Source organism: Ranitomeya variabilis, chromosome 2, assembly GCF_051348905.1.
Source record: "Ranitomeya variabilis isolate aRanVar5 chromosome 2, aRanVar5.hap1, whole genome shotgun sequence".
NCBI lineage: Eukaryota > Metazoa > Chordata > Amphibia > Anura > Dendrobatidae > Ranitomeya > Ranitomeya variabilis.
In genome coordinates, this window is record NC_135233.1 from 783,456,587 (window position 1) to 783,474,090 (window position 17,504).

The window sequence follows — 17,504 nt, forward strand, 5'->3', positions numbered from 1 at the left end:
ATGAAATTACTTGTATTAAAAGGTAACTTCAAATGTCAGAGAAAAAGAAGAGTCTGGGAATATAAACTGATGATGACCTTTGACACACTCAGTGCAGGAATGAATGTGTCGCATGGATTTATGTCATTTTACATAAACTAAGGAATTTGCTCCTCAGACCTTGTGAGGCATTACAACACAGAACCAGACCCCAATCAGAGGACAATAAAACTTTCACACTCCTTATCTATGAACTGTTCCAATATTTACAGCCACCGATGTTTATCACTCTCCCATATTGATAGTTCTGCTTTATGTCACTTGTCTTATCTATTGAATTATTTCTGTGCTGTGTTGTGTATAAATATGTGATTCTTCAGATGTTGTATTAGTCTATGCCTGATGAAGAGACCTGTGTAGTCTCAAAAGCTTGCAATTTGTTACCATCTTCTCAGTTAGCCATTAACAGGTATCAACCACTGAGGACTCTCAATTCTAAATATTTTTCCTATCTACTGGCTAACACGGTACCAAGATATATATCTTTCCTGTACAACAAATCTGGTATTTTTTTGTGCAGCCTTAAATTTGCTATTAAGCTTGTTAGGCCGGGGACACACTTAACGTATAAAAAAAACGGTCCGTTTTTCACGGCCGAGAATCGCACAAATGTTTCAAAAACAGTGATCCGTGTGCAGTGCGAGGATGCGATTTCCTCGCATCAAATGATCCGTGTGACATCCGTGTGACATCCGTATGGCATCCGTATGCCGAGATTTTCTCGCAAGCTTGCAAAACCGACATCTAATGGATTTATGTGCTCAAATGTTCGGGAAAACATATATACAGTGTGTATATATATATATATATATATATACATACATATATATATATATATATATATATATATATATATATATATATATATATATATATATACATACATATATCTCATTGAGACACATATATATATATATATATTCTGTATTTAGATTTCATTCAGCGCGATATCTGTGAAAAGCCGGTAATTCAATTGCCGGCTTTTCATTTCTCCTGCACAAACCCGACAGGATATGAGACATGGTTTACATACAGTAAACCATCTCATATCCCCCTTTTTTTTGCATATTCCACACTACTAATGTTAGTAGTGTGTATGTGCAAAATTTCAGCGCTGTAGCTGCTAAAATAAAGGGTTAAATGGTGGAAAAAATTGGCGTGGGCTCCTGCGCAATTTTCTCCGCCAGAGTGGTAAAGCCAGTGACTGACGGCAGATATTAATAGCCAGGAGAGGGTCCATGGTTATTGGCCCCCCCTGGCTACAAACATCTGCCCCCAGCCACCCCAGAAAAGGCACATCTGGAAGATGCACCTATTCTGGCACTTGGCCACTCTCTTCCCACTCCTTGTAGCGGTGGGATATGGGGTAATGAAGGGTTAATGCCACCTTGCTATTGTAAGGTGACATTAAGCCAGATTAATAATGGAGAGGCGTCAATTATGTCACCTATTCATTATTAATCCAATTGTCTGAAAGAGTTAAAACACACACATTATTAAAAATTATTTTAATGAAATAAACACAGCGGTTATTTCAGTATTTTATTCCTCTCTCAATCCATCAGCAACACCCTCGCTTGGAAAAATAATAAACGCACAAGATACATACCCTCAGCTGAACCGTCACGTCCCACGAGGTAATCCATGATCTGAAGGGGTTAATTATTTTACAGGCAGGAGCCCTGCAAATGCAGCTGTGCTCCGTGCCTGTAATCCCCGGCGAATGAATGAAATGTAGGTCATTGACCTACATTTCCTACAGTCGCGGTGATGCGCCCCCTGGTGGATGTCCTCATATGACCTGGAGCGTGGGAAAAAGTTCCCAGGCTGCAGTTCATGAGAACATCCAGCAGGGGGCGCATCACCGCGACTCAATGTAAGTACAGATCCAGCTTTCCTTTCAGCACCCGGGGATTACAGGCACGAGCGAGTGGTTTATCGCAGCTCGTGCCTGTAATATTAGTTAACCCCTTCAGATGGATTACATTGTGGGACGTGATAGGACATCAGAAGGTATGTATCTTGTGCGTTTATTATTTTTCCAAGCGAGGGTGTTCCGGATGGATTGAGAGAGCAATAAATTATTAAAACAACCGCTGTGTTTATTTCATTAAAATACTTTTAAATCATGTGTGTGTGTGTTTTAACCCTTTCATACAATTGGATTAATAATGGATAGGTGTCATAATTGACGCCTCTCCATTATTAATCTGGCTTAATGTCACCTTACAATAGCAAGGTGGCATTAACCCTTCATTACCCCATATCCCACCGCTACAGGGAGTGGGAAGAGAGTGGCCAAGTGCCAGAATAGGCGCATCTTCCAGATGTGCCTTTTCTGGGGTGGCTGGGGGCAGATGTTTGTAGCCACGGGGGGGGGGGGGGGGGGGGCAATAACCATGGACCCTCTCCTGGCTATTAATATCTGCCCTCAGTCACTGGCTTTATCGCTCTGGCGGAGAAAATTGCGCCGGAGCCCACGCCAATTTTTTCCGCCATTTAACCCTTTATTTTAGCAGCTACAGCGCTGAAATTTTGCACATACACAATACTAACATTAGTAGTGTGGAATATGCAAAAAAAAGGGGGATATGAGATGGTTTACTGTATGTAAACCATGTCTCATATCCTGTCGGGTTTGTGAAGGAGAGATGCAAAGCCGGCAATTGAATTACCGGCTTTTCTATAGAACACCGCTGCGTATTTCTCGCAATGCACACGCATGGTCCGTGTGTAATCCGATTTTTTCGCGCACCCATAGACTTGCATTGGCGAGTCTCGGCCGAGATACGCTGACAATCGCAGCCTGATGCGAGTTCCCTCGGATCCGAAATACGGTGGAGAAAATATCGGATGATGGGAGCTGGACCATAGATTAACATTGGGCCGAGTGCTATGCGATTTTTTATCGCATAGCACTCGTCCGTATTACGGTCTAGTGTGACCCCGGCCTTAAAGTGAATCTATCACCATATTGCACAAAACTAACTTCATAAATTATTAAATAGATTTCTTAGACCTGATAAGGATGCTGTATTTACTTTGAAAATACATATTGGCAGCATAATCCTTTATGAAACTTGAAAGCACCTCTAGCCTGATTGTCAGCTTCTCAGTAACCAACCCTCCTTCTGTTGAGATCTCACACTGCTCAGTACAAGTTGCAGCTGTCAGTCTGGCTGTGTGACTAGAGACTGAATGCACCAGGACTCATGAAAGCTCTTGCTTTTTTTTTTTTTTTAAATCCTGGACTCATGAAATGCTCATATCATGCTTAACAGGATTATACAGCCATTTTAAGAAAGGCTTTTCAAAGCAAGTACATCAGTTACATCAAGCGTGACAAATCCATTTGATAAAATGTATATAATTTGTATTGTGAAACCTGGTGACAAATCTTCAAAATTGATTGAACATGCTCAGTAGGGACCATTCAAATTATATAGGTGGAGAACAATTCTCCGGACCCCTAGCAATCAGATGTTGGAAAGCTTAGAAACCCATCTGGCCTGTGAGGCAGTAAGGGGGATCATATACGAGGGCCGGTATGTGTCCCCCAGGATGCGTATAGAGACATATTAAACCCGCTGGAGCGCCTTGTATTTACACCAAACGCCTGTGAATTACAAGGCAGAGTGAAAGTGAGTCCATTTGGTCAAAGAAAGTTGACCAAGTCAGATTTTAGGAAAACCCAACTTGGGCCTTTATTTTTGGAGGGATTTGCAGGTTTGGTAGTGGAGCGAATCCCTATCTTCATTCCGGGTTTTGGAAGTGGCTCTTTATCTCTACGACTCCCATTTAAACTCTGAGTTTTGTCTTGGGTGTGTTAGTTTTGTTTTGCAAGCTGCAGAGCAGGAGGCTCTGTGCACCCAGGCCTGTGTGAAGCGAAGACAGAGCCAAGGACTTGCGCACCCAAGAGATACGGCGGTGCAATTGTCCACGGCAACAGGTTTGAACACGGACTGTTTGGAGGATCGGGCTGGGAACCGGAGGATATTCTTTACATGTTTATGTGAGTTTACTGGAATAAAGACATTTTATGTTGAACTTCCTGTGGTCCTTGCATATTGTCACACTGTGTAAACCCTGCTGCACTACAGCCATTATTATGGCTAACATAACCACAAAAATGTGATTTATGACATCTCCCACCCATGTACTGCATAACTAGATACAATTGCCCTTCAGCGCTCTGAAAATCTGAATAACTAAGTTCTAAAACCGTCACACACATAGGCTGACATGGCTTTGTCTTGCCTTTCATGTGATATCACAGAACAGACACCTCGGATCTATCAAAACGAAATTAAATCACCACTTTGGGAGTCAATGTGTAATTACTGGTGCAGGTAATTTGGGCAGGAGTCATTTGCATTATTCCTTAGTATCTCTGTACACTATCTGGTTATTCAGGTTAATGTCCCCTGCATATCATTAAAAGTAAGTCAGGGCTGGTCTAGATAAAAGCAAGTGACGGCGGGAGCTGTAACATGATCATCACGATGATCGCTAGTAGAAAGAGTCCAAACTGCAAGCAGATGAAATGATAATAGTCAAACTATGACCGAAGTGACATCCCTGCAGTCTGTGCCCTAATCTGTCACCGGAGAGTCCAGAAATAATACGGCATCAAACAGAAAGAACAAGAGTAAGAAGTGAACTACGAGCACCTCCAAGGCACAGTATGGCGGCACTATTGTCTGTAACAGAACAAAAGGAAGAAGAATGGCAAATATATAAGAAATGCTTCACAAAACCGGCTCCAAACTGTGGCCATTTCAGCTCCGTTCACATGCTGTGTTTATTTCATACTTTTTGCAGCTTTTTTTTTTTAATGAAAATAAGAGGCTGTGTGCATTATTCCTGTCCAGTCCACAAGATATTATGTATGGCTTTTTAATAGCAAGGGAAAAGGAACTTGAAGATATTGAGAAAAAATGTACAAAATTCCAGAGGCAATGGCAGCATTCTGACTACTGGGATTTATCCAACCCAGAAACTGGCAGAACAGAGGTCGTTCTACCGTAAATATTTTCCAGCTCAAGAAAATTTAGTAGCCATAAGCCTATTATGTCACAGTGGGAAGGTACTTAAAGGGAACCTGTCACATTAAAAATGCAGTCCAATGCGAAGGCACAATGTTACAGCGCAGGAGAAGCTGAGCGCACGGATATATGGCTTTGTGGGAAAATCTTCAACAGAACTTGTGCTTTAGTGATTGAAATCCCTGCTGACTCTGTATCTGGCAGTCAAGTGGGCGGTCCTAATAAGTGACTGACAGCCTTTACCGTATACGGCTATGTTCACACGTTGCATTTTTGCTGCGTTTTTTTAAATGTGTTTTACAGTACTAGCAAAGTCTATCAGATTTCAGAAATCTCATGCGCACACATTGTTTTTTTCCTGACTGAATTGGAAAACTGCTGCGTTTTCAAGGAAGCATAATGTCACTAGTTTCAGCTTTTCTCACCCATAGAAAGCAATGGGCAATGCAAAAATGCAGCAACAAAACTCAGGGATCAGGTTTTTCTGTGTTTTTGGTACAAACGTGTAAGAAAGTTGCATCATGCTTTTTTTTTTTTTTTTTGGGGGGGGGAGGGGCACTAATCCTTATCAACATGCAGAAGAGACAATAAAAATGCAAGAAAACCTGCTTTTTGTAAGAAGCTTCCTTACTGCCAAGAGAGCAGGTTTCGCCTGCAGAAGAAAATGCAACATGTGAACACAGCCTAAGTGTGCATAGCTGTCAGTCACTGACTAGGACCGCCCACTGGACTGCTAAGTACAGCATGACCTCTAGCAATATCACCCAGGTGGTGCTGCCTCTATGCCCTATATACCGGCATGCTGCAGATGGGACAGGCTCGCCTAAGGCCACGTTCCCACTAGGAGCAGGTGGGAAGATTTTGATGTTGCAGATTTTCTGTTAGGTAAATTAGGTTACTTTCATTTTATTCCATGCATTTTTATTACATTTTTTTGTCATTGGTTGTACAGCACATTTTAAATAAAGCTGCTTTGTTTTTGACACTGTAAAACCTTATTGATACAGTCACATGCAGATTACATTTATTTTTAGTGTGTTTCTGCAGAGCAAATGCTTCATTGCACATTTTGTGTTTTTTATCCGAGGATTTTCCACATCTAATGCATGTCTACAGGGAAAATCCACACATAGAGCTCGCAAGAGAGATGGAAGCGTTACGGACTTCAAATGCGCAGGTCACTACGCAGAGCCACGGCCGGTGCCCATGAGAGGTCTATAAATCCCATTCACATCACCACACAGGAGCCCCCGCACCATAGTGTACAGACACCAGGACATACCCTTCACCAAGGACAGGGGGCAATGCCAGGTATAGGATCACATGACCACACTGGAGCCCCCCCCACTATAGTGTACAGACACCAGGACATACCCTTCACCAATGGCAGGGGGCAATGCCCGGTATAGGATCATATGACCACACAGGTGCCCCCGCACCATAGTGTACAGACGCCGGGACATACCCTTCACCAAGGACAGGGGGCAATGCCAGGTATAGGATCACATGACCACACTGGAGCCCCCCCGCACTATAGTGTACAGACACCAGGACATACCCTTCACCAATGGCAGGGGGCAATGCCAGGTATATGATCACAAGACCACACAGGAGCCCCCCGCACCATAGTGTACAGACACCAGGACATACCCTTCACCAATGGCAGGGGGCAATGCCCGGTATAGGATCATATGACCACACAGGTGCCCCCCCACTATAGTGTACAGACACAAGGACACACCCTTCACCAATGACAGGGAGCAATGCCCGGTATAGATCACATGACCACACTGGAGCCCCCCCCACTATAGTGTACAGACACCAGGACATACCCTTCACCAAGGACAGGGGGCAATGCCAGGTATATGATCACATGACCACACAGGAGCCCCCCCGCACCATAGTGTACAGACACCAGGACATACCCTTCACCAATGGCAGGGGGCAATGCCCGGTATAGGATCATATGACCACACAGGTGCCCCCCACTATAGTGTACAGACACCAGGACATACCCTTCACCAATGGCAGGGGGCAATGCCCGGTATAGGATCATATGACCACACAGGTGCCCCCCCACTATAGTGTACAGATGCCAGGACATACCCTTCACCAATGGCAGGGGGCAATGCCAGGTATAGGATCACATGACCACACAGGTGCCCCCCACTATAGTGTACTGACGTCAGGACATACCCTTCACCAATGGCAGGGGGCAATGCCAGGTATAAAATCACATGACCACACAGGTGCCCCCCACTATAGTGTACAGACACCAGGACATACCCTTCACCAATGGCAGGGGGCAATGCCAGGTATATGATCACATGACCACACAGGAGCCCCCCGCACCATAGTGTACAGACACCAGGACATACCCTTCACCAATGGCAGGGGGCAATGCCCGGTATAGGATCATATGACCACACAGGTGCCCCCCCCACTATAGTGTACAGACACCAGGACATACCCTTCACCAATGACAGGGGGCAATGCCCGGTATATGATCACATGACCACACAGGTGCCCCCCCCACTATAGTGTACAGACACCAGGACATACCCTTCACCAATGACAGGGGGCAATGCCCGGTATATTATTATTATTATTATTCATTTTTATAGCGCCATTTATTCCATGGCGCTTTACATGTGAAATACGGGTCAAATATAGACAAATACATTAAACATGAGCAAAAAACAAGGCACACGGGTACATAAGGAGGGAGGACCCTGCCCGCGAGGGCTCACAATCTGCAGGGCATGGGTGATCACATGACCACACAGGTGCCCCCCCCCACTATAGTGTACAGACACCAGGACATACCCTTCACCAATGACAGGGGGGCAATGCCAGGTATATGATCATATGACCACACAGGTGCCCCCCCCACTATAGTGTACAGACACCAGGACATACCCTTCACCAATGACAGGGGGCAATGCCCGGTATATGATCACATGACCACACAGGTGCCCCCCCCACTATAGTGTACAGACACCAGGACATACCCTTCACCAATGACAGGGAGCAATGCCCGGTATATGATCACATGACCACACAGGAGCCCCCCCACACCATAGTGTACAGACACCAGGACATACCCTTCACCAATGGCAGGGGGCAATGCCAGGTATATGATCACATGACCACACAGGTGCCCCCCCCCACTATAGTGTACAGACACCAGGACATACCCTTCAGCAATGGCAGGGGGCAATGCCCGGTATATGATCACATGACCACACAGGTGCCCCCCCCACTATAGTGTACAGACGCCAGGACATACCCTTCACCAATGACAGGGAGCAATGCCAGGTATATGATCACATGACCACACAGGTGCCCCTGCACCATAGTGTACAGACACCAGGACATACCCTTCACCAATGACAGGGGGCAATGCCCGGTATATGATCACATGACCACACAGGTGCCCCCCCCCCACTATAGTGTACAGACACCAGGACATACCCTTCACCAATGGCAGGGAGCAATGCCAGGTATATGATCACATGACCACACAGGTGCCCCCCACTATAGTGTACAGACACCAGGACATACCCTTCACCAATGGCAGGGGGCAATGCCCGGTATATGATCACATGACCACACAGGTGCCCCCCCCACTATAGTGTACAGACACCAGGACATACCCTTCACCAATGGCAGGGGGCAATGCCCGGTATATGATCACATGACCACACAGGTGCCCCCCCTCACTATAGTGTACAGACACCAGGACATACCCTTCACCAATGACAGGGGGCAATGCCCGGTATATGATCACATGACCACACAGGTGCCCCCCCTCACTATAGTGTACAGACACCAGGACATACCCTTCACCAATGACAGGGAGCAATGCCAGGTATATGATCACATGACCACACAGGTGCCCCCCCCCACTATAGTGTACAGACACCAGGACATACCCTTCACCAATGGCAGGGGGCAATGCCAGGTATAGGATCACATGACCACACAGGTGCCCCCCCCACTATAGTGTACAGACACCAGGACATACCCTTCACCAATGACAGGGAGCAATGCCAGGTATATGATCACATGACCACACAGGTGCCCCCCCCACTATAGTGTACAGATGCCAGGACATACCCTTCACCAATGACAGGGGGCAATGCCCGGTATATGATCACATGACCACACAGGTGCCCCCCACTATAGTGTACAGACACCAGGACATACCCTTCACCAATGGCAGGGAGCAATGCCAGGTATATGATCACATGACCACACAGGTGCCCCCCCCCACTATAGTGTACAGACACCAGGACATACCCTTCACCAATGGCAGGGGGCAATGCCAGGTATAGGATCACATGACCACACAGGTGCCCCCGCACCATAGTGTACAGACACCAGGACATACCCTTCACCAATGGCAGGGGGCAATGCCCGGTATATGATCACATGACCACACAGGTGCCCCCCCACTATAGTGTACAGACACCAGGACATACCCTTCACCAATGGCAGGGGGCAATGCCCGGTATATGATCACATGACCACACAGGTGCCCCCCCCACTATAGTGTACAGACACCAGGACATACCCTTCACCAATGACAGGGAGCAATGCCAGGTATATGATCACAAGACCACACAGGTGCCCCCCCCACTATAGTGTACAGACACCAGGACATACCCTTCACCAATGGCAGGGGGCAATGCCCGGTATATGATCACATGACCACACAGGTGCCCCCCCCACTATAGTGTACAGACACCAGGACATACCCTTCACCAATGACAGGGGGCAATGCCCGGTATATGATCACATGACCACACAGGTGCCCCCCCCACTATAGTGTACAGACACCAGGACATACCCTTCACCAATGGCAGGGGGCAATGCCAGGTATAGGATCACATGACCACACAGGTGCCCCCCCACTATAGTGTACAGACACCAGGACATACCCTTCACCAATGACAGGGAGCAATGCCAGGTATATGATCACATGACCACACAGGTGCCCCCCCCACTATAGTGTACAGATGCCAGGACATACCCTTCACCAATGGCAGGGGGCAATGCCAGGTATAGGATCACATGACCACACAGGTGCCCCCCCACTATAGTGTACAGACACCAGGACATACCCTTCACCAATGACAGGGGGCAATGCCAGGTATAGGATCACATGACCACACAGGTGCCCCCCCCACTATAGTGTACAGATGCCAGGACATACCCTTCACCAATGGCAGGGGGCAATGCCAGGTATAGGATCACATGACCACACAGGTGCCCCCCCACTATAGTGTACAGACACCAGGACATACCCTTCACCAATGACAGGGGGCAATGCCAGGTATAGGATCACATGACCACACAGGTGCCCCCCCCACTATAGTGTACAGACACCAGGACATACCCTTCACCAATGACAGGGGGCAATGCCAGGTATAGGATCACATGACCACACAGGTGCCCCCCCCACTATAGTGTACAGACACCAGGACATACCCTTCACCAATGACAGGGGGCAATGCCAGGTATAGGATCACATGACCACACAGGTGCCCCCCCACTATAGTGTACAGACACCAGGACATACCCTTCACCAATGACAGGGGGCAATGCCAGGTATAGGATCACATGACCACACAGGTGCCCCCCCACTATAGTGTACAGACACCAGGACATACCCTTCACCAATGGCAGGGGGCAATGCCAGGTATAGGATCACATGACCACACAGGTGCCCCCCCACTATAGTGTACAGACACCAGGACATACCCTTCACCAATGACAGGGGGCAATGCCAGGTATAGGATCACATGACCACACAGGTGCCCCCCCCACTATAGTGTACAGACACCAGGACATACCCTTCACCAATGACAGGGGGCAATGCCAGGTATAGGATCACATGACCACACAGGTGCCCCCCCCACTATAGTGTACAGACACCAGGACATACCCTTCACCAATGACAGGGGGCAATGCCAGGTATAGGATCACATGACCACACAGGTGCCCCCCCCACTATAGTGTACAGACACCAGGACATACCCTTCACCAATGACAGGGGGCAATGCCAGGTATAGGATCACATGACCACACAGGTGCCCCCCCACTATAGTGTACAGACACCAGGACATACCCTTCACCAATGGCAGGGGGCAATGCCAGGTATAGGATCACATGACCACACAGGTGCCAGGCTGCACATAGCAGCTTCGCTGAGGTGAGGCATGTCGCGATATGTATCAGTCTGTGAGAGGACGCGATGTGCCGTGTTCTGCGCTCAGGGCCGCCCTCCCGGTGGTGTGGGCACATAGCAGTGCCTGGCCATTACACCCCTGTGCCCTCTCCTCCTGCGCAGCAGCAGTCCCGGCATCACAAGGGTCTCACCTGAGCACGGAGGAGCCGCAGGCTGCCCGGCTGACAGCTCCCGGCATGCAACAGGAAACCAGACCACACATGGGCGGGGAGAGTGACGTCAGGAGCATGCGACAGGAAGTAAAGTGTTCTCAAGTGGTGGTCGCTGCCATATTTGAAGCTGTATCATGCCAGTACATGGAGTTAGTATGTCCACGGGCCTGGGTGATGTATGAGAGCTGTGTCCGTGCCGTGATGTGCAGCAGACAGGCGGCGCTGTAGAGCAGCGTGGTCTCCGCATAGAGGCGCCTGCACACGCTGCATTCCACCCGCGGTATCCGACCATGAGCAGTGCGGTGCGGCTGGAGGTCCGGAGGAGCATGCTCACTGCCACTCTCATCCTGAGGTAAGTGTCAGCCAGTGCAGCCACCAGTGGTTACCAGCGCTTTGCCCCGTCTGCCACCTACCGGCAGGGCTCATGCATAGCACTGTGTTTCCAGTCACTGACTGCAATGTGGGTGTCAGGCTGCCGTCACACTAGCAGTATTTGGTCAGTATTTTACATCAGTATTTGTAAGCCAAAACCAGGAGTGGAACAATCAGAGGAAAAGTATAATAGAAACATATGCACCACTTCTGCATTTCTCACCCACTCCTGGTTTTGGCTTACAAATACTGAGGTAAAATACTGACCAAATCCTGCTAGTGTGACGGCAGCCTAATAATTGGGCACTGGAGAGCAGTCCCTGGGGCAGAAGTGCCTGACCTGTATGTAGGCAGTAATGCAGCACTGAGGCGCTGCTGCTGCCATAGATCTGATGCCTGTGGTACCGTACACTTATCAACGCTCTTATTATTATTATTATTAGAGAGGGGCTAAAGTCCTTAAAGGAGATGTCCATAGTCAAGATGGTTGAGTGGAATTACAGGAGCTGGTCCATCGGCCGTGACAGTACTCTGTGGGGGTCTGTCCGGCTCACTGCCGTGAAGGATGGGAGCCCGGACCCCAGAGACAGCCATAGGGCTAACTGGGGTAACATGCTGTTCAGCAGCTGTAACTCCGCCCACCCTACAGTTTTATTGGCTAGCTATAGGTGGGTGGGGCGTCGGCTGGGGTGAACACAATAAATCTGAGAAATAATATTTCATATATACAGTGTAGCGTTTTCCCCATTCTCTATGGCAGTAATGCAGTCTGTGTCATTCTTAGGAAGTTCTGGTGCAACCTTAGAGTTTTCATATTGATCTGTTCACACTAGCTTGCTTAGATGTGCTGGTCCTTTTTTTTTCTCCATTTTATATCAAATCCTTTTTGCACATATTCAATAGTGATCCTTTTGGGATCCAAAAGAGCCCTATTTGTTGAGCGGAACCAAGTGATCCAGATGTCCAAGAACAATCAGACGTCCCATCACTAGTGAAGCCTCTTACCTGGCTGCATCCGTGGCTCCTCTTTGATTTGCGGGCCTGAGCCGGTGTCACCCACGGGTCACACTGCAATGATGACGGTGCGCCAGGCTGGCTAATCAAAAGAGAAGGAAGAATCCATTCTCCGAATTGTAGTCCAGAAGTCACAGATTACTACCGTGGCTGATGGGCCGGGTCGTGCAAATCCTTTCACATTAACTCTAGTTATTGGATATTCCCTTCTGCATAGCTGCAGCGTGGTGCATCGTCACCTTATGGACTGGAAACGCTCCTGTGATATTGAGGCTGTCTGACCTAGCGGCTACGTGACATTGACCACAGTTGTCAGGTGACAATCAGCAGCCACTGATCGGCCACAGCCTTTCAGTATTCAGAGCCAATACTAAAAGGCTGCAGAAGATCAACAACTGCACATCCCACAACAATGTCACATGACATCATTGATCAGCAATTGTAAAGGGAGCTGCCAGAAGTGGATCTTGATGATTTGCCCAAGAGTTATTGTATTCAATTATTTAAAAGCATACCTAAAAGTGAAGCAATACAAAAAGTATCATAGGAAGTGATGATCTATTGGGGCCACAACGAAAGGGATAATATGGGTAATCTAATTCATACCTTAATAAATCCCTGAAAAACTGTCTTAGTTTTCACAAATTTATTGGTGTTTTGGCCCAACTCTGGAATTTGGTCTCCTAATGAACCCTGTTTATCCTAGGGAGGGGGGGGGGGATACATCAAGAATCTGAGAGATAAGGACATCCGGGGTCCTGATACACAGCAAAGATCAGCTCTTGAATCCCATTTATTCTGGTGGTATACCATGATGTATTAGTAAGGTTTTTATAGGGACTCCTCTAGGTACAGCCCTCGCTGAGTGGGGACGCCAGAATCATTACCTGTTAGGATACCAACTTCCACAACTAGGTATAGATTTTTAGGGCTTTAATAGGGTATGAATTAGATTACTCTGATTATTCCCCTATCCCAATTTGCCCCTTGGGATATTGTCCCTTTATTTGAGGCCCAATAGATCATCATTTTCTAATCTACTTTTTGTATTGCTTCACTCTTAAACAATTGAATACAATTTATAACTTTTAAAGGTTTTATCCGATACTTTTCAAAAAATGTGCCTAGGCACTAACAGGCAGGTAATCATAGCTAACCTGCCTGTTGTGTCCGGCGCCGTTCTTCTCCTGCACAGAGCGGTCACAGACACTCCTGCCGGGGTTCAGCTGCTCTGCTGACGTCACGTCTACAGAGCGGAGGCTTCTTTTCCATCAGATGTGGAGATGTGACAGGACTTCCGAGGTCGTTCTGATTGACAGCCGGATCCCCTCTGCCTAACTGGGGGCGCAGGCTGTCAGTCACAATGACCTTGTATGTCCCAGCCCATCGCATCAGCAGAGGCAGCTGAATCCCTGGCAGCAGCGGTCCGTGACTGCTCCTGTGTCGGGAAAGAACATCACCATTCACAAAGGCAGGTATGTTGCAGGTACCTGCCTGTTAGTGCTTAGATACTTTTTGTACTTTTTTTTTTTTTTTGACAAGTCCCAGATACCTCCTTTAACCCCTTAGCGATCACCGATACTCATTAAAACAGCAGCTGCTAAGGGTACTTATTCCCTCATTGCCGTTTTAAACCGGCGATCGTGAATTATGCTATATTGCCACCAAAGAGTCGTAAAATCTTCAGGGTCTTGGCTACCGGGGATAGCGTAGACCTTGGAGAACATGATCAGGGACGGATTTTCTTGTGTCCGATCACGTGATCAGTGAATAACGGCGATCACAAAAAAAAAGTGTGCCGGCTGTTTCAGTGATTTCTCTTTCTTCTGACATGTTTTTTGTGGGTGGCGTTAGCACTCGGTGCTTTACTGTTTCAACATGCTGCCATTGTAGGTCTGAAGCTTCATTCTGTAATTTTTCCTCATCTCCAGTGATTGTGTTTGTATGTACAGCAGTCTAAGCATATCCTATGTGATGTATATACAGCAGTTTCAGCGTATTCTATGCAATGTACACACCAGTCTCATTGTATCCTATTTTCATGATAGAGTTGGGACTACAGGCACCAATCAGGACACTAGAACTAGGGGCGCCCCAGTTTATCCCTCAGATTACTTCTGAAGGTGGAGACGCCGGGTTCACGTGTCTTGCTATTCTCCTATGTTAACCCTGATCTGTCCCCTCCCCAACCCATGGTAGTGGGAAGCTGAAGTGTATAGGAACACACTAAAACAGACAAACAAGGGAATACGGACAGGGATAAAAATACCAACCATACAAAATACACCAGAGTGGGACACAAGGGAGTTAAAGGAAGGTGGATGAGGATGTACACACAGACAAAACTCCAAGGCGCAGTCTCCTGAACAAACTCCAAACACCTACTCAAACCACGAACTACACCTCCAACTCCAGAACCAGCCAGTAAGAACTAACACTGATAATTCTTAAGTGCCAGAGGCAAGAAAATATAGCAGAGTGGAGTGGCCAACTCTTAACAGCTGATACAATCCATGTAAGAAAGCTCCAGGAACTTCACCTGAACAGATTAACCCTTGCTCTGCTAGCAAGGAAAAAAACCTGCACTGTTTAATACAGTTAAGTAACCAGTACAAAAGTACGCACACCAGACCCTGCGGTCATCTGACTTTTCTCTGTCATGGTATCCCCGTGAAACCTTCTGTATCTGATGTATGTACAGCAGTCTGTGTATTCTATGTGATGTATATACCACAGTTGCGGTGTCTCCTATGCGATGTATATGGCAGTCTCAGTGTTTTTCCTATGTGATGTGTATATACAGTACAGACCAAAAGTTTGGACACACCTTCTCATTTAAAGATGTTTCTGTATTTTAATGACTGAAAATTGTACATTCACACTGTAGGCATCATAACTATGAATTAACACATGTGGAATTATATACTTAACAAAAAAGTATGAAAATTTGCCTTATATTCTAGGTTCTTCCAAGTAGCCACCTTTTGCTTTGATGACTGCTTTGCACACTCTTGGCGTTCTCTTGATGAGCTTCAATAGGTAGTCACCGGAAATGGTCTTCCAACAATCTTGAAGGAGTTCCCAGAGATGCTTAGCACTTGTTGGCCCTTTTGCCTTCACTCTGCGGTCCAGCTCACCCCAAACCATCTCGATTAAGTTCAGGTCTGGCGTAGCACCCAATCACTCTCCTTCTTGGTCAAATAGCCCTTACACAGCCTGGAGGTGTGTTTGGGGTCATTGTCCTGTTGAAAAATAAATGATGGTCTAACTAAACGCAAACCGGAAGGAATAGCATGCCACTGCAAGATGTTGTGGTAGCCATGCTGGTTCAGTATGCCTTCAATTTTGAATAAATCCCCAACAGTGTCACCAGCAAAGCACCCCCACACCATCGCACCTCCTCCTCCATGCTTAATGGTGGGAACCAGGCATGTAGAGTCCATCCGTTCACCTTTTCTGCATCACACAAAGACACGGTGGTTGGAACCAAAAGATCTCAAATTTGGACTCATCAGACCAAAGCACAGATTTCCACTGGTCTAATGTCCATTCCTTGTGTTCTTTAGCCCAAACAAGTCTCTTCTGCTTGTTGCCTGTCCTTAGCAGTGGTTTCCTTGCAGCTATTTTACCATGAAGGCTTGCTGCACAAAGTCTCCTTTTAACAGTTGTTGTAGAGATGTGTCTGCTGCTAGAACTCTGTGTGGCATTGACCTTGTCTCTAATCTGAGCTGCTGTTAACCTGCATTTTCTGAGGCTGGTGACTCGGATAAACTTATCCTCAGAAGCAGAGGTGACTCTTGGTCTTCCTTTCCTTGGGTGGTCCTCATGTGAGCCAGTTTCTTTGTAGCGCTTTATGGTTTTTGCCACTGCACTTGGGGACACTTTCAAAGTTTTTCCCAATTTTTCGGACTGACTGACCTTCATTTCTTAAAGTAATGATGGCCACTCGTTTTCTTTACTTAGCTGCTTTTTTTCTTGCCATAATACAAATTCTAAGGGCATGTTCACACTTTGCAGATTTTGCTGCGGATTTTTCCGCAGAGGATTTGGAAAAACCGCATTGATAAACCGCTGCGGTTTTCCCTGCGGATTTTCCTGCGGTTTCTTCTGCGGATTCCTCTGCGGGTTTTCAACAGCACTTTCCTATTGGTGCTTGTTGAAAACCGCTGCGGAATCCGCAGAAAGAAGTGACATGCTCCTTTTTTTTCCGCAGCAATTCCGCGCGGTTTTTAAAGGGATTTTCCGCAAAGTGGGAACAGCGTTTTTTGTTTTCCATAGGGTAACATTGTACTGTACCCTGCATGGAAAACTGCTGCGGATCCGCAGCGGCAAATCCGCTGCGGATCCGCAGCAAAAAACGCAAAGTGTGAACATAGCCTTACAGTCTATTCAGTAGGACTATCAGCTGTGTATCCACCAGACTTCTGCTCAACACAACTGATGCTCCCAACACCATTTATAAGGCAAGAAATCCCACTTATAAAACCTGACAGGGCACACCTGTGAAGTGAAAACCATTTCCGGAGACTACGGGTATGTGTCCACGTTCAGGATTGCATCAGGATTTGGTCAGGATTTTACATCAGTATTTGTAAGCCAAAACCAGGAGTGGGTGATAAATGCAGAATT

At 47.0% G+C, this 17,504-nt stretch overlaps 2 protein-coding genes across 6 annotated transcripts in view; one reads left to right on the plus strand and one right to left on the minus strand.

Annotated features, from left to right (window-relative positions):
- Positions 1 to 11,571, minus strand: part of DOP1A (DOP1 leucine zipper like protein A) — a 105,951-nt gene extending 94,380 nt beyond the window's left edge. For 4 of the 5 annotated variants that reach the window (XR_013221817.1, XM_077289814.1, XM_077289815.1 and 1 more), the window contains exon 1: positions 11,469 to 11,571. The gene's annotated coding sequence lies outside the window, so the exon portion shown is untranslated. Of the gene's footprint in view, positions 1 to 11,217; positions 11,294 to 11,468 lie in introns of those variants that run through there. The other variant, XM_077289816.1, reaches the window with a different exon arrangement.
- UBE3D (ubiquitin protein ligase E3D) overlaps positions 11,549 to 17,504 on the plus strand; it is a 324,905-nt gene continuing 318,949 nt past the window's right edge. Inside the window, exon 1 of the mRNA XM_077289817.1 lies at positions 11,549 to 11,841. Coding sequence (XP_077145932.1) covers positions 11,780 to 11,841 — 62 coding nt within the window. The 5' untranslated portion in view covers positions 11,549 to 11,779. The remainder of the gene's footprint in view (positions 11,842 to 17,504) is intronic.